The sequence below is a fragment of the Coccidioides posadasii genome, chromosome 2 (genome assembly GCF_018416015.2).
Source record: "Coccidioides posadasii str. Silveira chromosome 2, complete sequence".
Classification (NCBI taxonomy): domain Eukaryota; kingdom Fungi; phylum Ascomycota; class Eurotiomycetes; order Onygenales; family Onygenaceae; genus Coccidioides; species Coccidioides posadasii.
This window is the reverse complement of record NC_089408.1, coordinates 5,595,535-5,622,092: the sequence shown is the minus strand read 5'-3', so window position 1 is coordinate 5,622,092 and position 26,558 is coordinate 5,595,535. Positions and strand designations below refer to the sequence as shown.

Below are 26,558 nucleotides of genomic sequence, written 5' to 3'. Positions count from 1 at the left end.
GGAATGGGCAAAGGGGGCAATATGGTTGGGTGTTCGGGGTTCAGAAAGATAGACAATCCAAGGTACGTGTTCTAACTCTCCCTTTCTTTTCCTTTTTTCTTTTTTCTTTTTTTTTTTTGTTTTGCCGTCTTCGCGTGGCGAGTGGGAAAAAAAAAAAGGTGCAAAAAAAAAAAAATGGAAAAAGAAACGCAAAGTAGAGTAAAGGATAAAATTACCTGAAGAATCGAACCCGACGACAGGCCTCCCGAAGAAGCAGATATGCAGGGAGAAACAGACGGAGACGGGATAGTGGAATTTACCCGATAGCCGCCACAAGGTCGAAACCGTTGAAAGGTGGCTTGCCGACAAGACTTGCGGGATCAACAGACCAGGCGGGAACGAGGACGGTGACGATGGGGTGGAGGAGGGGAGGGGTGGGAAGGACGAGCAAGCAGGGTGGGAAGATGGGGCCGCAAGCACGCAGGAATCTTGGGAAAAAGAGGAGCAGGGCATACACAAAGAAAGCGGAGCACCGGGCGGTGATAATATGATTGACGGGGACGAGGGCAGGAGTGGGCGATGATAGGTGAAATAAAAAGGAAACACCGCCGGAGAGGAGCCTTTCAGAAGCAAGAAATACGAGGGATAGGTAACGATGCCGAAACAATTGTCAAGGAACGGGGGGAAGAGAGGGCGGGGGTGGAAGGGATCGAAAGGTTTACGGGAAAAGAAAAAAAAAAATAGAATAAAAATAAAAGTGGGCTCACCTGTTATCTCTTCGGAGAAAAAAAAAAATAAAATAAAAATAAGAGATGAGGCAGAAGGGGGGGGAAGGAATGGAAAGGAAAAAAAGAGGTGATGCAAGTACCTTCAATTGCAGGTCGCACACAACACACACACTCACACACACGCGCGCACGCACGCACGCCGAGACAGCTAACTATTCACTTATGGAACAGACAGGGAGAGGAGATAAAAGAGAGAAAAGAGAGAACAGAAAAGAAAAATATGAGAGAGAGGGGGGGAGAAAGAGGGAGAGAGAGAGGGGCCAGGGGAATTGACGACAGAAGACACGCGCACACACACAGACACACACACACACACACACACACACAGAGCACACCGGCGCAATTAGAGCGAAGCAGACAAGACCTGAGGGAGAATGCAATTGGAAATAATGGCAGGGCCAGGCAGGAAGACCAGTCTAATCACCGTCCGGAGCAGGGAAGGCTGGCAGGGGTGTGCTGGCCAATCGTCGCCCGGCAACACCGAAGTCTCTTTTCCCTGCAGGAGGCAAAACACCCAAAACCGAACAGTCACTTCGGGCAGGCGGGTCGTGGCTATAAGCAATGTACTCTCAGACACTAATTTGGCGGGCAAGGTACATCCCTCCCCCCTCAAAAAAAGTATCACAGAGTACTCCCTACACCCTGTACCCTTCCGTGTATCGACAAGAGTACGAAATGACGAACGAGAAATAAATATAAATGGTAAAAATTAAAAATAAGCCTTTCAAGTGAATCAATCAATTAAGAAATTAAAAAAAAAAAAAAAAAAAAAAAAAAAAAAAAAAAAAAAAGTACATCCTGCTGGACGTCGACTGGCATCCTTTCTCGACCAGATCCCTGAACATGCCCAAAAGGAAAAAAAGAGTTTCTCTTGTCGGGGACCCGTATCCAGCCAACCCGGGAACTCCTTAGCTGCGAAGGTTAAAAAAACAACTGGAGCAATTCTTCCAGCATGAAGCTCGGTTATCGCAAGCCTGCTGCGGAATACATCCACAATAACTTTTGTTTTGATAAGGATCTATGTATTGCTGTTTTGTGACCTAATGCAATCAGCATGTTTCTTTTATGCTTTTATGTACGGAGCATGTATAACTGGGATTCCGGGGCGACGACGAAAATGCTCATGGATGGATGATACTACGATGACTTGTCGACCCTTGCCGGGGTGGACAATCCCTCTGCCCGGTTTTGCTCTGTTTTCTCTCCGAGATCATTCAAGATCATATCAGTTCCTGGCCGAATCTCGGCGTCTGCTAGGGCGAGCTACCGTTCTTCGCTATTTCAGAATATGCTACTCTCATCGTTGTGTGTGTGTGTGTGTGTGTGTGTGTGTGAGAGAGAGACTTGTTCGCCGGATCTGGTCCCCGCCCCTTGTTGAACTCCCACGCCCATGGGTAAGGTTTCGAATAGTGCCTTCGTAGCATCAGATCAAACCACGCTGATCGAAGTCAATCTTCCTTGGTCGTTTTTCGTTTCTGGCTGAGAATATTTGGCTATCTCCTGGGCAAAAGGGGAAGCACAGACAGCGCACTGGCAGCAATCCGGCCAATGTCAAGTGCAATAGCGATTCCCGAAAGAGTCACTCGGGATCAGTAGAGGCCAACCCTCCCCCGTTGGTCATGGACTCGTCGCGAACGCTGCTTCGACAACAAAGCCAGCAAGCGATCGGGGTTTATTTTTCGGAACTTCCTTTACGCGTAAGAATAGACTCGGACCATTCCCGTTTAGGATGTGATATCCCGCTCCAAATCAATCAAAACGTTTGTCAATCAACACTCCCCCTGCTCTGTTTTTTCCCTTATTCCCTTCTTCCCCCCGGTTCCCCTTCATGGCCCTTCCATCATCATAAAATCCTCTCTTATTGCAGAGATCTAACGTTCGGATTGTGCTCCGATGAAATAGAACAAATCCCCATGCAACGCTGGCGGGAACTATTAATGTCTCTCTCAGACAACCGACAAGGGGCGGGAGCTGCCACGTTCAGCCGCCCTGGGATTTTGAAACATCCAACCCGCTGCAGGTTGTCAACCTTGAATGTCACGTGATGGGTACGTTTTTTCGGGGGGAGCGTTCCGGAGATCACATGAACACTTTTCGGGAGACGAGTGAGGGACGCCAACGCTGCACAACCCGCCCCTTGGCGACCTGACACTTGACAAGCAGCAGGTGGCGGAAAATGCACATCAGCCGCCAACAGCACCACAAATGGTACGGAGGAGTTACTAGTACGTGCTTGGTCGATGCCAACTTTAAAAGAAGGAAAAAAAAGAAAATAAATGATCGCTAGTGGTCTGCAGCAAGAAAGCTAACCAAGAAATACACTTGCCACAGCCAGAATTAGGAGTGGCAGGCAGCGAGTATCTCCCCTCCGGCATTGAACATCGGGAGGAATTGCAGCGGCCTTCATTGGCCCGCACACAGGGACAAACCATGGGCCCACGATGTCGTCGATTTCTGCGCACAGATCCCCCTAAGCAACGCCAGAGTGGGAACGTCCTGGGACGATCGACGGGCTGCACTTTAGCACAGGTGGGTTCAGCTGAGTCCCGCTCTTGCGAGTCCGGTTGAGGAGGGAGGGGGAAGAAGGGGAGTAACAGAGTAGTGGTTGGGAGCAAGAAAACAAACTCTCGGAGCTCTAACCCAGTTTCGATTACGAACACCTCGATCCGTTGTCACGGATATCACTAGCCAAAACGCCATGGGGTTGCGGGTTTATCAGCACTAAATGACGGAGGATTAACTCCGCAAAAGACGCTCTCTCACACCCACACATAAAAAAAAAAAAAAAAAAAAAAAAAAAAAAAAAGAAAGGAAAAAGAAGGAAAGGAAAGAGAGGTGATGACGAGCCACTTCTTCCTATCCTAATTTAGTAAGCTAAACTCCTCTCCAAAGGACCACTCTGCGTCTCTTTGCCAACCCCGTATTTCGTATCCGGGACATATTCCATCCCCGGCAGATATTTTTTTTAAGTTCCTCGTGGCTTCGCCCTTAGTGGCATCCACACAACACAAAGATACATCGACGGCGCAGTAAGGACGAGTGACAAAACGGTAAGGTCAAAGCGACAGGTACAATTGGTCCGCGAGGACGAGAACAGAGTTGTCCCTCGGGCATCAACAAGAATGATGTACAGGACAATCAGCAAAGAGCAATGTAACCCTATCTCTCCTGTTTCTTCTTTTTTTTTTTTTTTTTTTTTTTTCCCCCCCCCAGATAGCCGCTGTTATCACTCCCTTAAATTGTCTTTAGAACGTCGGATCAATGTCCAGTTACATCGTTCGTTTGTTTTCTTTTTTGGGGTATACCTTTTCCCCAGGTCTTCAGCCAAGCACTTGTGGCTCCATTTCGTTGCGCAAAGCCTTCAGGCCCCCCTTTATCCCTTCCTGCCCCCACGCCCCAAAAGGAATTCCCACAACAGCTCTTCTGCACTGGAGCTGGCCTAAAATGTAAGCTTAAAATAGATGTGGGCAGTTCATCCCAGGATAAAATCTGTTCTGTACATACAACAGGTCCAGGGTATATAGGGATATAGATATAAACCATCAAAGCTTCAAAAGCCTCAAAATTCCCAATATCAAAACAAGAAAAGGGAATTGCAACGGAGGATGGATTTCTACGCGAATGACGACAAACAGATACCTCTCTTTTCGCCACGGTCCTTGCCGGGCAGGCAACTCTTTTTGCCTTTTAGCAGGATCAAGCTTGCAGGGCACAAAATATGGCTATAACACCCGTGTGCGCGCACGCACGCGCTTTTCACCATATTATTATCTTGGGTCTTAACTCGGAGATGAGCGAAGGGGAAAAGACAACATCCATCCCTCATAGTAACGCGTAACCTCCTCGTATACGAAATTACAGAACAATAAACATTGAAGCCAATCCAGCCAACTCAACACGGAACGAACCTCGACATCATTTACCAATGTACGGGGTACTCCGTATAATTAACATTTGTTGCCCTGAGTTCGCCTTGAAGTGACCAGTTACCCACAGAGGAGCACCAGGGTTGGGTAATCCGGCCGCTGGGTTCTAATTAGCGTCGAACCACCCTCGGCCGAACCTGTCGAACAAACGGCCCGATCCCACGAAAGGGCCGAGGTCAAAAATCGATCGAGCCATGTGCAAAAGTCCCAGTTAATGAGGAAACACTCCCCCCACCCCTTTCAGATGATGAAGAGACTTTCATGGCAATATTTCTCTGTCTGAAATTCAAGAAACAAAAGAGAAAAAAAAAAAGAAAAAAAAAAAAAAAAAGGAAAAATATTCCCGCGCATGTCCTACATTTCAGGCAGTTTGATTGAGATGATTTACGACTTACTTCTGGAGTATCTGACAGAAAGAAAGAGGGAAAAGAAAAAAAATAAAAATAAAAATAAATTAAATTAAAAAAAATTAAATTAAAAAGAGTGGTCACAGGCCGCCATCCGACCCAGAGCCACCAGCTTCGTCTCAATCTGATACACAATTCTCCCGCCCGCCAATCCAATGATCTCCTCAAAGACACAAGATTGGAGTAGGGAAAATTGCGAACCAAAAAAGAAAAAGACATTCGAAACACAAAAGAACAATGGTGCAAGAAGCCACAGGACGCCTCTGGCAGCGGCCCTCCCACCTCTCCCGACCCAAGGAAAACCCCAAAACAGAGTTGATACAAGGAGAGCGGCGTCCCACTTCGGCGAAATTGTCCCAATGGGGGAGTGCCCCTGTTGCGAACCGTTAAAAAACAATGGGTGAGTTGGAAGCAGAAAAAGGTTCAAGTGGAGTGGAATAACATTCGAGGGCCGTTCGATGAAGCTTCTCCCGAGAAACGCAAAGCCGAGAGAAAGAAAAAGGGAAAGCAAAAAGGGCGCGGTACAATTTTCTTGGGTTTTGGTACTCGGTTGGTTGGCGCCGTGGGAAGTTACCACGGAGGAATTCCGCCATTTTCCATAGACTTTGTGCCATTTTTTAACTTTCTTTCTTCTTTTCCTTTTTTTTCCTCTTTTTTTTTTTTCCTTTTTTTTTTTTTTTTTTTTTGTCATTCTTCCCATAAACGCCTCATCAAGCCCGAAGGGCTACTCTATCGGTTCCTCCTCCTCCTTTCCTCCAGGGGGAGGCAAAAAAGAAGACTCTTGCGTGACATGAGCTGATTATGTGACCTGTTTAAAAAAAAAACCGACGCATTGAAGATCTGCCGGTTGAGGTTAATATTAACGAGGATACTGCTCTTCTGAAGTCACAGGGCAGAGGATTGACGTCGCTTCGGTGATGTTCCGTGGATTTTTTAAGCCGGGCATCTCACCAAGATCGCTGCCAATAATGGCTCGCGCGAGAAGCAATGCCGTTGGCTATTTCCACAGTCCAACTGTTTTAGGAGCACGACGCGCTCAAACAAGTTTAAACTCAACAAAGTCCCTGGAAACCTGACTCGTGGGTCTGGAGATACCCTTTGTTTTTTTCCGCATTCTCGCCAGAGCGCCTCATCATCTCGCCTCTTAGGGGCAGAGGAACTATAATGATACGGTGACGTCGGTTACATTTTTCAGGATAAAGGATCCCATGCCATGCTTCAGACAGTATCCATGCTCTCTAAAAATGCACATGGCGATGTGAAAGGATAGGAAGTTTGAATAAAAAAAAAAAAAAAGAAAATCAAAACCTTTCGGCTGGGCCTGTTAGAGTTCCGACCACGGCGGCGAGACAGGACAAAGTTTCTGGATAACACGGCATCTTATCCGCAATATCCAGGATATGGCAATTTCAGCGTTTCAAGAATGAGCGCAAGGAGCGGCCTAACAAAATAATCATAATTTACCTGGTTCAAGAACCATATCCTTTCCTCCGAAAAGGGAGATACTTGGACAAGTTGCATCGCGGAGCTGTTGACTTGACACTCGACGAGATAAATTTGGCAACCCTCCGACAGCTCAGGGGCTAGCGACGCGTGTCATCATTCGTTACAGAATTAGACCCGGCAATCGGATCCACCTTCCGTGCTCTCTCCCTGGCTGCTTCAAGCCCGCTTGTGGCCATCCACAAGGCCCTGCCGTCGAACATCGCCGGTTAGGCCAATCATCTCCCGACACAAGGGACAGGCTAAAAGGACAAGCTTCTAAAGGTTCCACTGCTCTTGTCATGGTTGCATCACAGTTTCTCTGACTGAGTAGGATGAAATAACGCCCGTGGCGTCACCACATTTCTCCTGGCGCCGCTCGTGCAACTTTCCTTTCATCATTTTTTTCCTCTTGTTGGCCTTAGCGGGTAACAAAGCTTCAAAGCGTGGACGAATGCGGAAGCTTTGCCGAGGATCGAAGGGTTCCAGAAAGGGCCATGAAACTGACAGTTGTTATCACGGGCGCACGGAGGGTTTTGCCCCGCCCAGACGGGACCTCGACAACCCAACAGGCTTTTTTTTTTTTTTTCGCCTCCCTCGTATCGATGATATTATTTGAAATTAACGAGCGAGCTTTCATGGGCTTGGGCAGTACAAGTGTCGCCGTGCGATTGGCTTTTTTTTGCTTTTTGAATTCGCCCGCGTCAGGAGTGTCCCTCGGCTTGAATGTAACTTGGCAATGATTAACCTCGCGCAAATCATATTTTCAACAAAGGTTGATCGAATAATTTCTCGTTCACATGAGACATTATCAACCGGCCAGTTCGTTGAAGCATCCCCAAGGCTCGACGGGGGTGTAGGTCGATATCTGATGCGCTGGAGCAGCTCAAGCTCTCTACGCAAGCCAAGCATCCGCTGATCTCTTCGACGTTGAGGAAAAGTGGGTAACTCTGGCGGTAAATTCGTATCTCGACTGCGCCCGGGGGGCGAGTGCGTGGAGATAACAGTGATGCCCGCCATTGGCCGAGAGCGCCAAGCCCCAAGGCGCACTCCTGAGTCAGTGGAGGTGGGCAGTATTCCCCGAGAATAGAGTTTTGCCCTGGGCCCCGAAGTACACCGCCATAATCCTCCGGGCGCAAAGGTACTTCCGGCCCAGGTTCGTGCGCATAACACCGGAGGATTTGTGAGAATTATTCACCCCGGTGCATTTAAAAGAATGAGCTGACTAATAATGTTCAGCTTTTGCCCAATCAGGAAGGCCAACAGGTTTCCGTGTCGGAACCGGAATGCCGAGGCGCGAAATCGTCGGACGCGGGCTGGGCGGCTCATTGGGCCTCTGAAGGAAATCGCTCGCCTGCTGCTGATAGGAGGATCTCTACGTTCGGTCAGACCTCGGACTGAGTGAAGAAATGTCCCTGTGTCCAGACCGAAAATTCGCGCTGACGAAAGTGCCAAAAAAAAAAAAGGAAAAAAGAAAACTAATTGTCAAGGCTTTTTTCTCTCCCGTCTTACCCCGAAACGGTGGTAAAAAGGAACCTGATTGTTGGATTTCAATAGTCACATCATTTCTTTGTTGGTGATACCCAGGTCTCTGGATACATTCTCATCACACGGACCCCTTGCCTGTGGTATTGGGTAGGACAACGTCCTATCTGCCTACCATACTCAATCTAACCCCTTTCTTGGAATGCGAGTATATCTTATTGGAAACCACAGGAGGGCTAAATAACGTCCCGTCAATAAACTGGAAAAACGAAAAAAGTAAAATAAATAAATAAAAATTCACGTCGAAAGACGTCTCACTAGAAACGATGATCTACGGGGAACAAGAAGCAATAAGAAACTGGGATGACTTCGGAAGAACGAAGCAGCTCACCGCAGTGTGTTCTGGTAGGACTTCTTATGTATCTACAAAGCGCATTGGGCGGGTTGCGAATCGAATAAGTCATTTCTGTAATACCTTTGCCGCACACCACGCTGCATATTTGAGTGTCGGTGCTCTGTAGACGTCGAGGTAAGTCGCACTGCATGATGATGTGCGCAGGACGATATCGATGGTGTTGCAATCGAGTATTGGCATTGTCATCTAATTTCGGTCTTGATCTTCGTCTACTAGCTAAACGCTCTCCGCCGACTTCTCCCGGAAGCGGTGATGTGCAATAACGGCCGTGCAACAAAGGTCCTGAACTATAGTTTTCCATCGGATCTATCGAAAATCTCACTCTACACTTCATACTTGTGTCCCATTCTCTTGTTTTCCAAAACATACCTGCATGTACCGTCCCATCATGACAATCATTGAGTGAAAGCTTTGCCTTGCTGTTTTCTGCATCCCCGTAGTGTATAGATCACATTTGATACCTCGTCGACAACCATAGCTCACCCATTCTACCAACAGCTATCCTACGTGTGTATGTACACAGACGCCCGGTGCATACTCTGTGACTCCATTTCAGCCTCCAATGTAACTACGATATCCTCCGTACTTCACATAAACTACATCCAAAAAGAAGAACCCAGCCGCCATAGAATCGCCCTACAACCCTGAATTTACGGTACTTACCGTACATAGAGTACCCCGAAGCATCTGGAAACCTCAAAGTGGAGAGCTCCGCCATGCCTCCTCCAAATATCCACGCAGAAGATACCAGCCACAACCACATGCAGCAACTCCATCCTCACGCCTTCCAGGGCGCACAGGGCACGGAGTGGCGCCCCGTTGCACGCCCCGCCCTACAAGGATCCCGAGACAGGACATTCTCCATAGCGAGGGAAAATACTACGGAGTACAGGAGTCCGCTTTTTTATTTTTTTTGGCCTCCACTTCTGGAGCGCGGCCGGGGGTGTTTCAAAACCACATGCTTGGGCCCTTGTCGTTGGAGTTGTCCGGTGGTTCAATTAAGCAGTGGGTGGGGATGCGGGACGGCTTGTGGGGGGCCCACTCCATTCGCCTGGAATTTGTTTTCTTTTTCTTTTGGTTTACCTTTGGGCTGATGGCACAAGGTCCTTGTGACTGAGGAGGTTTGGGGGATGGAGGAGAGTGTATACCCTATGTACTAAACCTAGATAAGGAGGTAATGGGAGGGAGATGTATCGTCGCGATTCTTATATGTACCCCGGGTGGTGGGTTAGTGCTTGAAGGTGTTGGATGAGGTGGTGACGGGCTCGAGAAACGGGGATTTCGATAACATGCATACAGTGAAATTGGCATATTAAATATCATGTGAAGTGGGCTTCTATCTGCATATGGAGCATTTTGGATGCCCCGGAGTAATACCGTTGATATGTATGTGCTCAAAATTGGGTACACCAGCCGCACAACTAATCCTTGTTCGAGGGCGTCGGACCCCCTGATTTGCCTTTGGATGACAGCAACGGTCTTTGGGATTCCCAAAATTATCAACCCAGGCTCGGTTAACTATATGTAGCAAGGCCTTTCCATTTCGACCGGTGTGAAATCCGCGGAGACGGCAGAGAGGGAACGGGCAGGATAACAATGTCCGTGACCGCTTGGATTCAACGTTACCCTTTCATGGCGTTCCCCCCTATTTTCCATGTATCTCCATGAGAAGCAAATCTAGCCCGTCTTCGGACTTCAATTCCTTTTATTTTCTTTTTTTAATTTATGCTCTCAAAGTCACAACAATAGAGACCATGGAAGACTTGCCACACCGAGAAAAGAAAAGAAATAAAATAAAAGAAAGAAAGAAAGAAAAGAAACTCATAGGCAAGTGTGTCCGCATGGACGCACATGGGAGGAAATATAACTCCCAAAAGTGTCTGGGGAATAAGTCCCCAATATTAGCGAAGTGAGCAGTCACATGAATTTGCGTTTTGCCCTCGCTTTGCTCCTTGTTTCTTTTTTCTCTTGGTTTCATTGAAATATCGTCGGGTCATGTTCCATATCACGGACAAAAGCAAGAAGGGAAGCACGAACCTCCCCTGGGCGGTATACTGCCGTGGAATGTGCGGACTAACTTCCCCGTTTGGAGTCACCGGAGGTTACCATGGTGGTATCCGCTGCGGTAAGACCTCTACATCCTTCTGTCCAAATTTATCCCCGCATTGGCCCCTTGGGAGCAGCACATGTTTTCGATCTGGATAATCGAAAAGCGGGGTAAACCAGTCTCGATTTCGAATTCATGTATTGGTACAATGGAAATGCCCGTTCAAGTGGACAGAAACATCGCGGCATACAGGATATATTCTCCTTTTGGCAGAAGCTGAGATCCAGAGTGTGTGAGACAGCAGCATGGTCAAGAGCGAAGATCTTTTTCGGTTTCTTATCTAAATATCCAAGGAGCACTTTCCCTTCCCTGTGGCCGCAGGAATATATGACAGTTGATGCCCAGATAAAAGACCCGGGGGAGAGCCAAAGAGCAAACAAACAACCAAACAACACACGATCGCTCTATGTATTTCAATTTTTATGCAAAACCCGTGAATAAACACAGCGTTCATATACCTTCCATGTGCGCCAACCTAACCGGGAACACAAATCTTGCCAGAAAGAAAAATACCTGTAATTTGTACACCTTTTTTTTTTCTTGTGTCTAATCAAGCGGATCATAGATGCGGTTTATCACCGACGACTCCTTGCTCCACGCTAGCACTAGGATTTCCACGGAGGATGTCCAAATGACACAATATTCTCCAGCTTTTTAGAGACTGAGCTGATCAACACTTCCAACCCTCCCGCTCAGTCTACCTCCGCCTTTGGTAACCATTCCAAGCGGATAAAATTTTTCTTCTCCAGTAGCTGTGCGCCCTCCAATATACCACTTCTCTGAGCCTAGCGCGTCCCGAAAGCCACCGCTCCCGCTGCTGCTATCACTGCCGCGACGATGTCTGTTATTTGGAACGGGGATCGGTGTGGAACTAGCCACCGGGGAGGTGGAATTCGAAGCTCCGCTCAACGAAGTGCTGGGTGTGGGACTGAGGGAAGAACGGGCCTGTGAGCGGGCTGTAGGGGGAGGCGGCGAAGTGGAATGGGAGTGGGCGTGTGAGTGGCCATGAGTGGGGCGATGGCCGCTGCTACCGTTGTGGCTGTGGTTGTGGTGATGTGAAGAGAAATGGCTAGATGCTGATGTAGCCACCGCTGCGGCCGTGGATTGTGGTGAACTGGACGGTGTGATATTTGGATTACTTCCTCGGGAAGCAGCAGCAGACTTGGGGGTTATCGCTCGAGAGCCGGAGGAGGATGGGTTCGCAGAACCAACGTGGGAAGTGGAGAGGCCCGTTGACGGGCCTGGCGAAGGCGGTTTGGCAGCCTTGTAGGCGGACTGGGCGCGGAACGCTGCCAGGAAATTTGCAAGGAAGGGTCTGTTGGTCGACATGACGTTGCTCTGGCCTGCTCAGGGCCGGCAGAAACTGGGAGTTGGTCTTCGAGGGACAAGAATATCAATTGAAAGCTGGTTTGATTCGTGTGGGGTAATATGGGGTTAGAGTTGAAGCAGAGCCGGGAGCCTGGGGTAAGGTGGAGCTGAAAACTCTGCTTCTCTTTCGAAGATTCTGATGCCCGCTCCCTTGGTCGGGATATTGACAGCTTGGACGGCCAAACCCTCGTAGTCCGGTCCTATTTCATCCTGGGCATATGTTAGACAAGTACGGAATATAAATAGTTGATACCCAAGCGCAGAGAACCTTGCGAGCCTCCGATGCGTTGGGTTCAAATATGATATGTGCGCGGCAAGGCTATGACGACAGAGGGGTTCAGTTCCGCCGAGTCAACTTCTCGAGGAAGACAGGGAAGTTGTCTCAAACACAAGGCTGCAGTCCTGCTGTGATTATAGAGGGGTCTTGATACGTGTGTAAATTTGATGGTTGGACGGCATTAATTTGGACCTATTTGTCTCTTTTTTGATTGCATTGTTGCATTGAGTCTGGTGTTGCTTTTCTTCCCTTTTCCGCTGCTCATGAAACACCACAGGGAGATCCCGGAACGGAGCGCCATGTGGCGGTCGGGAAAAGCCGGTGTCATCCCAACTCGCCAGTGGCAGATGTTCTCTCTTCTCTCTCGTGATGCAGTTTAGCAGCAAGCCGTTTCCAGCCGAAGGAGACGTTGAAAGGCTATCCCCAAGGTCACATGGCCACAGAGAGGAGATGAGACGAAGGGAACCTGGCTCAACATACTCACCTGGCTGCTGATTGAATTGATCGTGGCGTTTCAATAGCAATGGATCAATTCAGCCCATCGAGTATGCTGAGCTGACTGGCGGAGCGTGCATCGAAGTGATGCTACTGCTCTGCAGTGTCTATGGGCAATGATCCCGCTGGGAAATCGACGGGCCAACTCTCCGATATTTCGAAGCCTAAGTGGCTCTTACTCCCCCTCTATCAACCAGGATGATAGAATTTTCCCTGTTATTACTATCCTCTTTGTGCTACCTGATTCCGTGCAGCTGAGATGCCAAAGCCAGTGTTTCTGGAATATAGTGATGATCACTTGCTTTGACTTGCATCTTCCTGAGCTCCCTGTCCATGAACAAATTTCTAGGCTACCTGCGGACCTGATTTAAATATAGTTCTGCGTGAGGCGTCTAGACTCCTTTGGGTTGATTCCAGGAATTTGCAGAAAGCCATTTATGGCCATTTTTTCTTTTTTCATTTTTTTTTTTTTTTTTTTTTTTTTTTTTTTTTTTTTTTGTTGTCTGACTGAATCATGACAGACATACACTGATACCAGTGCTGGATTGATATTCCAATCACGGCTGTCAAGAAATGTTTGGAGGGCATGAAGCTCTTCAGGTTGCGTACATATGTTATTATACTATATTTCCCGCTGTCCCTTACCCATCCTGATATACATGGGATGATTCATGCACTTGAATATAGACATACACCAGCATCGACTCTCCTCTGATCACTTCTTTTCTTGCTTCTTTGCTAATGAGTTGTCTAGGTATGGGCTCTTGTTTCCGGGTGGCAGAAAACCCTATGATACTTACCTGTGCACTGTGTACTATGTTATTGGATAATAGAACTATGATATTGTTTCTGTACATCTCACTTCTGCCTGTGTTGACTCATGAGCTGGTTACACATGACACCATGTTGGGAGTTTACTGAATCACCAGTATTGTCAGGCCATCTTGTTTGTTGGTGCCGTCAGGGAAAATCGAATCCTGGTCAATTGTGTGCATATCCCAGAAAGTGAGAATATGCTCAGAGATTGGTAATTTTCACAAACACCTGCTGGTAAACACTAGCAGATATAGACCAAAAAAATAACGCATGGTAATAGGATCGAGATGAGATGGTAGTACACGGTCCGGAGTACTCTGTACTTCAACGCATTTTCTTCCCTCCAGCCCTGAAAGGCTCTCCTTTTTTTTGGCAGCGCCCCAGAAATGACGTCACGTGAACTCCCACTTCCCCCCACAGCTCTGAAGTCTTTCCGTCAGCGAAATAAGAAAAAAAAAAGGCTTTGGTTCAACTCGTTATCCTGCCTTCCCACCCGCCAATTGACCGACAGTGTTCCTTTGCATGGTCCTCTTGGCCTCTGGCAACAAAAGCAGAATATGTTTTCCAGGCCAATGCGGCTCAATTGCCGCTCTGTGCCGCGAGCACTCTCCAAGTTTTCCCGTCCGCACTATCCTTCGTATTCCGCACGGTTCAATTCCTCTGATGCAGCGTCTACGGCGAAGAAGGAGGCTGAAAGCGCTGCTGTGGGGGCGGCAACGGCCATCACAGCAACTAGCGCCGCCAAAAAATTTGCGCCGAGGAAGCGCCGGCTACGAAGAATAATGTGGATGACGGCGGCGGTGTTGGGGATGGGGTGCGGATATGTCTACTTGACAGATACGAGGGCGAGTGCACATCGGTATTTGGTGCCGCCACTGATTAGGTGGATGTTCCCGGATGCGGAAGATGCTCACCATGTGGGCGTGGACATGCTGAAGAACTTGTATCGGTTCGGCTTGCATCCGCGGGAGAGGGGAAATCCGGACGGTGATGGGAAGTTGGTTACTGAGGTCTGTTTTCACTTTTTGGGTTTTATCATGTCCCTACTGGTGGTGTAGTTTACTTATTTATGTGCTTCCTTTTTGGTAGGTTTTCGGGTATTCTCTCTGCAATCCAATTGGCATCTCCGGTGGTTTAGATAAAGATGCTGAAATTCCCTGCCCGCTGTTTAACCTCGGTCCTGCCATCGTGGAGGTGGGCGGATGTACGCCACTACCACAAGAAGGAAACCCTAAAGTCCGAGTATTCCGTATCCCCTCTCAGAATGCCTTAATCAACCGATACGGACTCAATTCTAAAGGAGCGGATCACATGGCGTCCGTGCTGGACAAACGAGTGCGCGAATTTGCCTACGCGAACGGATATGGATCATCCGAAGCTGGGGAACAAAGGGTGCTAGATGGAGAAGCTGGCGTGCCACCAGGCAGCCTTACGCATGGCAAACTGCTGGCGGTACAGATCGCGAAGAATAAAACGACACCAGACAATGACATCGAGGCGATCAAGAGAGATTACGTATACTGTGTGGATCGATTAGCCAAATACGCGGACATCCTCGTCGTCAACGTGTCGAGTCCAAACACACCTGGCTTGAGGGATTTACAGCGCGTTGAGCCCTTGACGAAGCTACTTCAAGGAGTTGTTGAAGCGGCGCATAAAACAAATCGACGTACAAAGCCATATGTGATGGTCAAGGTTAGCCCCGATGAGGACAGCGAAGAGCAGGTGAATGGCATCTGCGACGCAGTTTGGGCATCTGGTGTCGATGGTGTTATCGTCGGAAACACTACCAACCGCAGACCGGACCCGTTGCCAAAGGGCTACCAACTGTCCGTGCAGGAACAGACTACACTTCAAGAAACCGGAGGATTTTCGGGCCCTCACTTGTTTAATCGGACAGTAGCGCTTGTATCAAGATATCGAAACATTCTTGATAGACACCCTGCGCGAGGGGGTCAACCGGGAACCGCTAGTGATGGAACCGTGGCGGATGAGGGTGCTCCAATAGATATCGCTTCACCGCCAGCTAGAGCTGATCTTCAGCCGGTGAAGGTCCTGTTTGCATCCGGCGGTATTACGAATGGCAAACAGGCGCAGGCGGTCCTCGATGCGGGTGCTAGTGTTGCCATGCTCTACACAGGACTGGTTTACGGAGGAAGCGGGACGATCACACGAATGAAACAGGAGATGCGAGAAATTAAAGAGAAAAAGAGCGAGTAATTACAGTGCAGCAATACATATGTAATCAAGCTGTGGATCAGCGAACAGGAGGAGATAAAAAGAGTGAAAGAAAGGTTATACATACTCTGGCTCTGTAGACCAAGACGAAAAAAAGGCATCTTAGTCTTTCTGTTATGGAGTAGGGAGAATCTGTTTTGTGTGAATGAACTATTATAGTTACATGCATACCTGTTAGAGCATTTGCATGTATTTGTCTTAGTGGGATTATTTCCTTTTTGGTACTCATACATATAGCTTGCTCTAGCAGGTTTCTTCTAAGTGCCACAAAATGAGAAATGCATTTATTTGTGATCACAAAAGAGTTGCCGACGCCATTCTCCGTCCACTCTTGGCAGAAAAGCTTGTGAAAAGCTTCGGCTGCCAGACAAGCATTTTTGGGTTGGGCGTCTGCGAAAGCTTGATCGTGCGGCGGATCCGCTTGATTCCTGAGAGATTTTTTCATGGCGAAGGAATGTGATGGGGTGTTCAGGGTTGTCGGTGTGTGATTGTGACTTTTCTCGACTCTAGTGTGCAGATCGATGCCGTGTTTGTCGATTGCCAGCAGGGAGAGAGAGTGGACACGTGCAGTAGCGTCAAGCCGGCGACAGGCATTTTATTGGGAGAAGGGGATGCGGGTTGCTGTCGCTTCTTCCCTGGCTCTTATAACTGCAAGATCGGTGGGCGTCGTAATAAGGTGGAGGCGCCCTCGGATGTACGGAGGACCGATCCTGAGTCGAACTATTGAATAGCTAACAATGTTAAGCGTTGAGGCACGAGGTCATGGCAAGGATGCTGAGAATGGAGCAGCCATCAATACCCCCACAGAAAGTTCATGAGGATTGATTCTTGTGATGAAATGACAGACAGATTTGACAGGTTGGTAAAAGGCCCCCGGTTTGGGCTGTGACGCGACCATGAATGCTGGCACTCCGGGGTTACAGAGTTACTTCAGTCTGGGCACGGAGTACATCATGTACGGTATATAGGGTTTTGGTCCCACTTGTTGATCTCGTTCTGTTTGCTCCATCTTCGGAGGATTTTGGAGGAATTGGGCACACTGCTCGGGCCGTAACTTTTTGGTGTGAATGATGGTCAGGACCCTCGGTTAAGCACCAGTGCTGTGCCCCAAGGGAGCCAGGATATTCGCTGCCAAAGCAAACGAGCGACTGTCCGGAAAGTACAGACACTGTTTAGCCCGCCTAGATTAAGGGACGGGGGCTTGAATTGATCCTTGGTACGGAGTAAACACGGCGGATAAAAGACGAAGTCTGGGAGTTAAATTAGAATGCTCGTACATCTATAGAGTCGCTCCGAGATCTATCGACACCCTTGACCGGGGTGGGGGGGAAAGCAGTGATGTAGCATTTACACGGAGCATTCTCGAAGATGATTCCAGAGCGCGAGCCGGTTTCTCTTCTCTGGTTGGCTAAGGAACCCTAGTAAGTCCTGAGATGGTGGGAAAAAGTTAAGAGAGTTCATAAAATGGACCAGCAGGATTCGAGACACGACTCAGCAAGCCTCGACAAGCCTTGAGATTGGCGAAGCTTGACCGTCCCAAGCGAGCCACTCACCACCGGGCGATGTCTGACTCTCCAACCGAGACGCCCCCATCCTCTAAAAAAACTTTCTTTTCCGGGGGGGTTCGTTGCCACCTCGTCGTGTGTCGAGGGACGCGCGGGCACCGTGAGACCTCAGTCAGGGCGGTCGTCGGGACAGAGTACGGGGTTAACTTCCCGCAAGGCAGTCTAGAACGTGACCAGACGAGGAAGACCGGACAAGCAGACGAGAGGCAGAAGCAATACTGGTAGAAGATACGAGCCGACAGGGGGGGTTTCGCTGCTGTAACCAAAGGGCTTGAATCTCCACATTAACGACCTGCTGGCGTACTTTTTCCCTTTTCACAGCCCGGGCATCCTCTCACTCTGTCTTTTTCCCTCCCTCACCCTCTCTCTCCCACTCTCTCGCTGTCTTTGCTCACTTTCTTTTTCCCTATTTCCTCCCATCTGCCAGGCCGATCACTCCTGGCTCGCACTCATCTCCATGCTGGCGGAACCATGCCGCTCGAATCCCCCTGTCACCGTCGTCGAGTCCGCTGCCGCATCTGACTTCGCCCTCTCTCTATGACCCACTCCCGCTCTTCCTCCCCAGATCACCCTGTACATATTCGTCCGATTATCAAAATCCCTGACCCTACCGTCTTTCGCCCGCAAGTCTCTTGCGCTTCGTTCACTCCCTCTTCGACATCGAATGCTGACGCTGGCGGGGCGCTTCGTGTCCTCTCTTATCCCCTGTTCCTCTCCCATCCGACTCCTCTGCCGATCAAATCACACCTCCAATCAACCCGGGCATCAAGCACGCTTATGGAGTCAACTCGTTTCCACCGGCCATGGCTTTAGACTCCCCCAATGGCGACGCGACTTCAGCCTCCCCCGCCCGGAAACGCTCCATTCTATCCAAGTTCACAAACCGATTCGGCAATCGAAACAGGAACATTTCCGAGTTCTACATTCAGCCAGATGATCCCTGGAGGTCGTACTCGCCCGGAGATATCGTGAATGGCTCAGTGTGCTTGGTCGTCGTCAAACCCGTTCGGATTACACATTTGGTCGTCTGCCTGCATGGTTATGCGAAAGTCTACAAGAATCCAGTCGCTCCGGGAGAGACAGCGGAGGACTCCGGATTTCCAGGGACGGGAAGAGGGCGAAGAAATGGCGAATACCTCGGGAACGGTTTGGCTACGTTATTCGAGGATGAGATTGTGTTGTGCGGCGATGGCCGATTGAAGGAGGGAATCTATAAATTTCGCTTTGAGCTGTGCTTCCCTCCCTACAGCCTCCCGAGTAGTATCAACGTAAGTGCTCCCCCTTCAATAACATTGAATATTTTTGTGTAATTACGCTAATCTCGCGTCTCTTAGTTCGAACGAGGTACAATCTCCTATGTGATCACCTCTACCTTAACCCGTCCAACCACCATTTCCCCCACTATAAGCTGTGACAAGCGGATCCTACTCCTCGAAACGATTGATATCGCAAACTTACCCGCTCCAAAGCCCCGTGTCATATCCCTAGAACCTATATCAAAAAGGTCAAAGACAAGGTCGAAAACAAAGTCTACATCTAGCGAAATGCCCCGAAGGGCGTCGTCGCTCGAACCGCAGTCTTCTGACTCGGGCCCGCCTCTTAGCCCCGTACCAAGTGAAAGAAGCAATTCAAGTTGCGTTAGTAATAGCACCCAGAGCTTCCAAATCGTCAGCGAACCCAGCTCTGCCAGGTGCGGCGCCCAACGAAACGATGATTTGTGGAGTGGTGCAACATCTTCTGCTAGCCGAGAAATCACTGCTACAACAAAGGTACTGCGCGCTGGTGTGCTCCCAGGAGACCTCTTGCCAGTGAATATCTCGATCAAACACACGAAGCCCATCAGAAGCCCCAACGGAGTCATCATCACTCTCTACAGGCAAGGAAGAATTGATATGTATCCGCAGTTACCGATTGGCACGCCTGAGAAAGGGAAGAAACCCGTTTATGAAGATTACTACCCAAAGTCGCGCACTGGACTGGGTGGCCTAAGTTTTGGTGTGACGCGGACAAGCAGTGTCTTCCGTAAGGACTTGTCGCAAATATTCTGTGCATTGATCGTCGACCCCAACACCATGACCGCCGAGATTAAAACATCGATTCGTATCCCGGAAAACGCATTTCCGACGATCACGCGTGTGCCCGGAGCGATGATTAGCTTCCGTTACTACGTAGAGGTGGTGATGGATATCCGAGGAAAGCTGGCGGGTCAGGATCGGTTTCTTCCAAGATTGAACATGATGAGCAATAATTTTTATGGCAATGGCAAGATGAATACTGCTGCGGAAATTCAGCGTGGCATGACAACTTCCAATGTTGCCGGCAACATCCTTGACACCGAACAGGTTCGGAGAGATAAGAGCGTCATTGTATGTCTTTTCGAGATCGTCGTCGGATCGAAAGATAGCTCCCGTGGCCAGCGTCAAGACGCATCTTCGCTTTCGGATCAGAGCCACCAGCAATCCACATCGCCTGACGACCTGCAAGAACAACAATCTACACCTCGCCATACGCGATCCGCCAGCCAATCCCCGCCGCCCCACAACGGATACGATCCCGCGGGAACCTCACACTGGCCAGACCACCCTCCTCCGCATAGCGACTATTCCCCCGATTTCCCCCCTCCTATGTTTATCCCACCCGCCCAGCCGGAAGAGAACGTTGACGAAAAGACGAGATTACGCCGTGCTGAGGAAATGCTTCTCCCCAGCGAGCCACCACCCCACGAAGGCGATGTAGCTGGTCCGTCTTCCGCACCGCATGGACTGCCACCTTCCGCGCCCGTCCTCTCTGAAGACGATTCCAACTATCAACCCGCAAACACCCGCCATAATCACAACGATTTTAACCCCGTAAATCGCAACACTTCACCTTCTGTATCTGCCCCCTCCACGGATACAATTACGCCAACTTACTGCATTACGAATGATCACTCACCTCCGTCAATTCCTTCAGGCCATCCTCAAGCTCACGCGTGGCCAGAAGCTGCCAGGAACAACGCAAGTTTGAATAACACCGTACCTCAGTCGCGTGTTCAAGATGACAAGCAGGAACTCGAGCGACAGCGTCTATTAAATGAAGCCAGCTCCCCTGGTGATTACGGTTACGCTCCCATCCATGAAGGTGATTTTTCAAACAACTTTGAACCATCTGCGCCAGCTCTCACAGAAGAGGATATTTTCGGCCATCCTGTCTCGGGTACACAGGCTGAAGTTGAAGGAGAATCGTTGCCGAAATACCAGCGCGGCAGTTGGAATTCATGACGAGGAGATAGCTGCAAGGCGGGAATATTCTCATGACTACCTCATTTTGCGATTTTCTCTTCTCGACGGAGATATCTCCTTCATTTGAATTTATTTTTTTCGTCACAAATCATCTTGATGCACACGGCATATCCATTCAGTGGATAGAATGTTTGCCGTGGGATTTTATATGTTTTGAGGAAATATTTAATTGGCTATTTGCATGGCAGGGATATTTCATGGCAATCATGTATACCCTTGTGCTATTTCTATGTTGATCTTGTTCTATGTCAATATAGGTTTGGGGAGGGCATGGGCCTGATAGACAAGGTGTTTCTTTCCTGGTTCCTGGGTATGGAGTGCTGTATGGTCTTAGCACACCTGGGGAAAGCTGCAAAAAAAAATCGATATATAACGCTCGGTGATTAGAGCTGGGGAGTTTCATGGACCGCAACGATTCACATGCATGGATTTGTACAAGATGCTTTAGATTATTGATGTACCTACTTGCTTTTATGCCCCGTGGCAGGTTTACTTACATAAATTTCTCACATTTTGGGTGAAGAGAGCCCTTTGGTGCTCTGAGGTGTGATTTTGGCTCTATACTTTGGACAAGGTTTACATATATCCCCGCTGTGCTTGTGATAATGATGACCTGGCGTTTCCCATGAGCCATTGCAATGTGTGACGCCCTCGGGCAGCTATGGACGATATGCAACTTCATTTTCAGAGGTTCCGCCAGCGCAATTCCAACCATGGGTGTTGTCTGATCTAACAGACCTGCTGTGAACCCCGATTGGGATCAATTCGCATCTGACAAGTACCCATGAGAGGTTGATCATGGGGCTGTGTTCTCACCTTTCAAATCATATTCCTCAGAAAATCTGGTCACCAATCGCTGAGGTGGATCAACAAATCGAAGATCCCTGTACCAACAGTCGGGACCAGCCTAGCTGAAATCGAAAATTCAACAAGAGCTGAAATCAAGAGTAGCTGGTCGCCGATGAACTTTGCGATGCCGTGGGCACATCAAATGGCTAACTTTTTACTCGTCTGATAGGGGCAAAGGTAACAAGAAGGAGAGTCAGAGTTACTCTCTTGCTGTTGATAGGTGTATCACAGTTTTCCCTTTGCGGTGGCAATCGCGGGGAGTCCTTGTCATTGTTGACAATGAAAGCCGGCAAATCTGCAAAGCGATCCCACTGGTCGAAGTATAACCCTGGCCGTCTGTCGTTGCGGAATTGGGAACTCCGAGAGGAGTACATAAAGTCTCCTCGCTTTCCCAAAATCCACGGGTCAAATCTGATGGCTATGGAAAGGTCGTCCCTTTATATTTAATCGTCTACTGACCTAAACTACCTCCTGACAAGATACGCCTGAAATCCTTTCCCCTTCTTCGCCGTGGGTTCTATTCGAGACAGTTCTCAACTTACCAATGCTTCACGGGATACCAGATTTGACTCCGAGATAATCCCAGACCTGCAGACATTCAAGCCCGTGAGCTCCTCGCAGCGCAATGTCTGGGCATTTTGGAATCGTGGGCTCGCCAATTGCCCGCAATGGTGCCAGAGAAATGTCATCACTTGGGTTCGGCGTCTCGGTCCGGCGTGGACGGTGCGGGTCCTTGACCTTGTCGAAGGTTCTCCGACACATGCCCTGAAATGCTTGCCCTCCTCTTTCCTCGCAGACGCGGTTATTAACCAGAAAATGACGGGTACACACGTTGGGCCACATAGCGGTGATCTTGTCCGACTTCCACTCGTTTACCTCTATGGCGGAGTCTGGATAGATGTTGGAACATTCCTGTTCAAAAGCCTTGACACCCTTCGCTGGAATCTGTTAGAAGACCCGAACACGCCGTTTGAAATGGCCGGTTATGGCTTTCCGATGGGCCCGGAGTCTTCGATTTTCTACAACGGATTTATTGCCGGTCGAAAGGGCAGTTTATGCATTAAATATCGGCACGATATCTTTCTCGAGGTTTGGAAGGGAGTGACCAATTGCGATTCCATGCGCAATCATCCATTATTAAAACACTTGCCGAAATATCAAGTACCCGCGCCGGAAGGGGAGAGGCCCATCTTCACGTATGAGGAAATTGCAGATTATCTCGCTCATATTTTCTGCCTCGAGCGCCTTAGACGCCTCAAGGACCTTACTACTGGTTGGGATGGGCCTGAATTCTTCGAAAACAGGACCCTTATCCTTGACGGGGTTAGGGATGTCTATTGGGCTTAGATTCTGACTAACTGGGACGGCCGCAAGCAGTTCGAGCTGCTGTCAACATTCCGAGAGGGTGCTTCTCCGGATGATGAACAGTATCAAGAAGCAGATGCGTTTGTCAAAAGTGTTCTAGAAATGTGTTCGATCCTGAAAGCATCCCATGGGCTTGTTGTGCATGGGAGAGAGTACCTGGCTACGATTTGGGATCAGCCAGAGAACTGTGATGCCGACCGCAAGCCAGGAACATTCGCAGCGTATCTACGATGGGCATCGGAGCATTTTGAACAGTCCAGGGAGGTGCCACTTACAACAATGACCATCGTCAAAGACGCCCTTCTTGTTGGAGGGATCACCGACGGGATAGGAGAGACACATCCACACCGTGTTCTGGATCTTTGAATGCATTATAACCACTAGTACCCAGTTCAGGGGTAAGCTGTCTTGGGACGCTGGTCATAGAAAGGCTAGCGCAATTAGGAAATGGGGATGTTGACGTTAATGGACGCTTCATCATGCTGATTATGTTTAACACGGCTTCAAGAATGGAGTCTACACGCTTGCCCTTTGCATCACTACAAGTAGCCTTTCTGGTGACTTCACACTCGCTACAAATGAGATCTCTCCTTTGAATTTTTTTTGCTGAGTGCCTGAGATCATAGCCCTGGGGACTAGAGGCTGCCTTGTTGTACCCGAGACTTTAGGTGTGTCCTTCTCGGAGCAACCTGGCGCTCGAAAACTCATTCCTGATGAATGATACGCTTTCGCTGCAATAAAGGCAGTGATTGCGAATATTGGTACCTTCCGGTATATGGCCTGAGGAGAAAATGACACATTTGTCTTTTCTACGCCAGTACTTTGAGGAGAATCCCGAAAACGGACGCCAGATAACCCCTTTATCCGGACATGTATGATAGCATACGTACCCGCGCCAAGGAATGCAATCGAGTTCTAGATGGCACCAAGAATATTGATATTTTCGGCCCTGGACGGAGGGGTCGTCGACGTCCTCTTCAACGGAGTTTATCGTCACTTGCAAGAAGCTAAAGGTTCCCATTTTGGCCTACGTTCCTCTTGGGCACAAGAAGATATCTCCTAAAGGTGACATTTGCCGTATGCTCAATCGCCTCCAGCCATAGGCGTGTCGCACTGGGTTCCCTTTTTTGTATTGTCCCAAGTGTTCTGTCCCTTCAACAACTTCATGTGCCTCGAAAAATCTTGACCTGGTCAACAGAGTTCAACGTTGCCGCGAGGCAGAGATGCACGTCTACGCCCAGCTTGCGTTTGTATACATCCGTGCCTACTCTAGTTAATAAAGAAGGTTGCGGTACGGAGTACTCTATTCAGCCCAGAATACACAACACACTAATCCCGATTTTGCGGTCTAGCTGCTAGGCGTGTCAGGGAAATCTGTGTAGAGGCTTAGCTATCTGCAGGAGAACCCTTTTGGCCTTTCCTAGGTGTCTGGAGGAAGACAAATGTCTGGACTGGAGCCTCAGCTATATGTTGGATTGGAACTTGAAGTGCGGTGTCGCGGAAGGATGCAGGATTTGAGCCGAAGGAGCGCGTGCAAGAAGCAAACAAAACAAACACAGGCCAGTCCTAATGTTGCTTTGAAGGGAACATATAAAGTTGTATAACAGTTAGTGGTTTTATGATGATCATCACTATAATGGTTCTGTGTTTCACAATACTTAATGCCATGAGCCTAGAGGAGAATTGAACTCCTAATAAAATCAACATAAACAAATGGAGAGGCCGAATTGATATGTGCATAAAGAAACCTAGATCAAAAATGCATGCATATCCTCCACACATTAGACATCAATAGATTCCAGCTGCTGTACTGCCTCTTTCTCAGAGCCTTTAGTGTCAACTCGATCAACTCCAATTTGCACACGATCCAACATGTGATGTTCAACGTTGACTTTCGGCCCTTTGAACCACCTCCTTGCATCAACAATCCACCAAATGAGCACGCCGATCATAGGGGCGCCATAGACAATGCAAGTCCAATTCATTTCTTTTGGCCTGTAGTGCATGGTTTGTTATCCCACAGGTTGCTACCGCTGGCAAGGAGAAATGATAAGGGGTGCAATGAGACTTACGTCAAATCTGAACCTGTATAAGCGGGAAGACAGAGAATCGGTAGCATCAAGATCACAAACGACACCCCCGTTCCGCCAATTACACGACTATATCTTCCTAGATTCCAAGGACCAGGTCGGAATTTTTCTTTGACGACAAAGATACGAATGCCAATTGGAATGGAGAATGCGACGAACGCGGCAATAGCCCCGATCGAAAATAGGGCACCCATTGCAAGGTCACCGGCAAATATCAGCAAAGTGGACAGAATGCCGACTACGCAGTTGAACCAGACTGCATTCACTGGAGTCTGCGTATGTTTGTTGACTTTATTCCAAATCCTTGATAACGGAAAGCAGTCGTCGCGAGCATATGCGTAAGTCACCCGGGATGCAGCGATCATACAAGCTTGACCCATTGAAAAGCCGCAGATGATTGTTAATGCCAGTATAGCAACTGCTGCCTTTCTCGGCATCACTTGGAACAGGTAAGATGCCCACGGCTGTCCCAATTCAGACATCAGCACTTCGTCAATATCTTTGACGGTGTATGCCACAACGACCTGGAGGAACCATCCCATGAGTCCTCCCACTCCGGAAGTGAGAACAATAGCTCTGGGGGAGGCGATGTTCGCATTTGAGCATTCTTCACTCAAATGAAACGGGGAATCATAACCAGACATGGTCCAAATCACGCTAACAAACGACATCAATACTGCAACCCCATCAGGAAACGAGGTCCCTTTATATATTGTTCCCCAAACATCGGCCGATGAGTTGAACTTCGGGGAATTCGTAGTTCCCGCAGGAATGGCGATGAGGACGATGATAAGGCAGATGATGTTGAAGGTTGATCCATACGAATTAATCTCAGCAATCCATCTCGTTGGCATACTGCTAAGCACTCCGTGAATCAACATGATAAAAGTGGTCAACAGAAAGGTTTGGTAAGGCGTCGGCACATAATCGGGATTATATATCGAACCAGCAGCAAGAATCATGCCCGCCGTGCCATAGTTGACAGATGGCGCTGCCATCACCTGGCCCATCCAATTCGACCACCCGGTTACCCATGCCGCAAATGGACCCCATCCATCGGGAGCGAGAACAGCAGCAGCGTAGTAAAGGCCGCCACTGACTCACATGAATTAATCTCAGTATCATACGGCTAGGAGTGTAAACACAAACACGCACCTTGTGGGCATTGACGAACAAAGCTCCGCCATGCCCATGGCCACGCATTGAATGAATATCATTGCAATAATCCAGCCCCATACCATTCCTGCCGTGCCAGCATATCCCATGCCTTCAATTATATTTAGTAACAACACTCATGTAAGCCCATTTGGGAGCAATCATTGGTCAGCACTCACCGTACCATAGAGTGCTCGCAAACGAAGGTAGTAACCCCAGAACGGAGAAACTAACGCAGAAAGTCGTCCAGAGCGAAAATTCACGCTTGAATTCTTGTTTGTATCCAAGAGACACGATGATCCTCTCGTCTTCATCCATCTTGTGATCCATCACTGGAATATCGCCAGCCGGAAGAACGGACATACTTGGCTGGTGGTGGCTTGGTTGGATCTGGTCGAGTTCTGAAGACATAATGTCGAATTGGGATCGATCGTGAGCTCTGAAAAAATAGATGCATTTAATGGGAGGTT

At 48.8% G+C, this 26,558-nt stretch overlaps 6 protein-coding genes across 6 annotated transcripts; 3 read left to right on the top strand and 3 right to left on the bottom strand.

The window, feature by feature from the left end:
• Positions 1-4,884: 4,884 nt before the first annotated feature.
• Positions 4,885-5,856, bottom strand: D8B26_004261 (uncharacterized protein). Its single transcript, XM_066124432.1, has one exon. It carries the CDS (start codon positions 5,798-5,800, stop codon positions 5,168-5,170), a length of 633 nt encoding a protein of 210 aa, XP_065980513.1. The 5' UTR covers positions 5,801-5,856; the 3' UTR covers positions 4,885-5,167.
• Positions 5,857-10,833: 4,977 nt separating this feature from the next.
• Positions 10,834-12,416, bottom strand: D8B26_004260 (uncharacterized protein). Its single transcript, XM_003065072.2, has one exon. The coding sequence runs from the start codon at positions 11,916-11,918 to the stop codon at positions 11,244-11,246; it is 675 nt and encodes a 224-aa protein (XP_003065118.1). The 5' UTR covers positions 11,919-12,416; the 3' UTR covers positions 10,834-11,243.
• Positions 12,417-13,993: 1,577 nt separating this feature from the next.
• On the top strand, positions 13,994-15,990 carry URA9 (Dihydroorotate dehydrogenase (quinone), mitochondrial). The gene is made up of 2 exons (XM_003065071.2): positions 13,994-14,555; positions 14,635-15,990. Exons 1-2 carry the CDS (start codon positions 14,103-14,105, stop codon positions 15,763-15,765), a joined length of 1,584 nt encoding a protein of 527 aa, XP_003065117.2. The 5' UTR covers positions 13,994-14,102; the 3' UTR covers positions 15,766-15,990.
• A 1,493-nt stretch (positions 15,991-17,483) lies between these two features.
• Positions 17,484-21,228, top strand: RIM8 (ph-response sensor protein). The gene is made up of 2 exons (XM_003065070.2): positions 17,484-18,616; positions 18,683-21,228. Exons 1-2 carry the CDS (start codon positions 18,152-18,154, stop codon positions 20,606-20,608), a joined length of 2,391 nt encoding a protein of 796 aa, XP_003065116.1. The 5' UTR covers positions 17,484-18,151; the 3' UTR covers positions 20,609-21,228.
• Positions 21,229-21,757: 529 nt separating this feature from the next.
• On the top strand, positions 21,758-23,209 carry D8B26_004257 (uncharacterized protein; the record flags this gene model as incomplete). Its single annotated transcript, XM_066124431.1, has 3 exons — positions 21,758-21,846; positions 22,042-22,801; positions 22,856-23,209. The coding sequence occupies 3 exons, from the start codon at positions 21,758-21,760 to the stop codon at positions 23,207-23,209; spliced, it is 1,203 nt and encodes a 400-aa protein (XP_065980512.1).
• A 1,273-nt stretch (positions 23,210-24,482) lies between these two features.
• Positions 24,483-26,499, bottom strand: D8B26_004256 (uncharacterized protein; the record flags this gene model as incomplete). The annotated part of the gene is made up of 4 exons (XM_003065068.2): positions 24,483-24,838; positions 24,916-26,028; positions 26,089-26,200; positions 26,268-26,499. 4 exons carry the CDS (start codon positions 26,497-26,499, stop codon positions 24,625-24,627), a joined length of 1,671 nt encoding a protein of 556 aa, XP_003065114.2. The 3' UTR covers positions 24,483-24,624.
• Positions 26,500-26,558: the final 59 nt, after the last annotated feature.

Excerpts from the sequence above, each read along its gene's own strand:
- URA9 (XM_003065071.2), top strand. The coding sequence starts at position 14,103 with ATGTTTTCCAGGCCAATGCGGCTCAATTGCCGCTCTGTGCCGCGAGCA. Across the intron at positions 14,556-14,634 it reads ATGGGAAGTTGGTTACTGAG|GTTTTCGGGTATTCTCTCTG; the intron begins GTCTGTTTTCAC and ends CCTTTTTGGTAG.
- RIM8 (XM_003065070.2), top strand. The coding sequence starts at position 18,152 with ATGGCTTTAGACTCCCCCAATGGCGACGCGACTTCAGCCTCCCCCGCC. Across the intron at positions 18,617-18,682 it reads GCCTCCCGAGTAGTATCAAC|TTCGAACGAGGTACAATCTC; the intron begins GTAAGTGCTCCC and ends CGCGTCTCTTAG.
- D8B26_004261 (XM_066124432.1), bottom strand. The coding sequence starts at position 5,800 with ATGGGAAGAATGACAAAAAAAAAAAAAAAAAAAAAGGAAAAAAAAAAA.
- D8B26_004260 (XM_003065072.2), bottom strand. The coding sequence starts at position 11,918 with ATGTCGACCAACAGACCCTTCCTTGCAAATTTCCTGGCAGCGTTCCGC.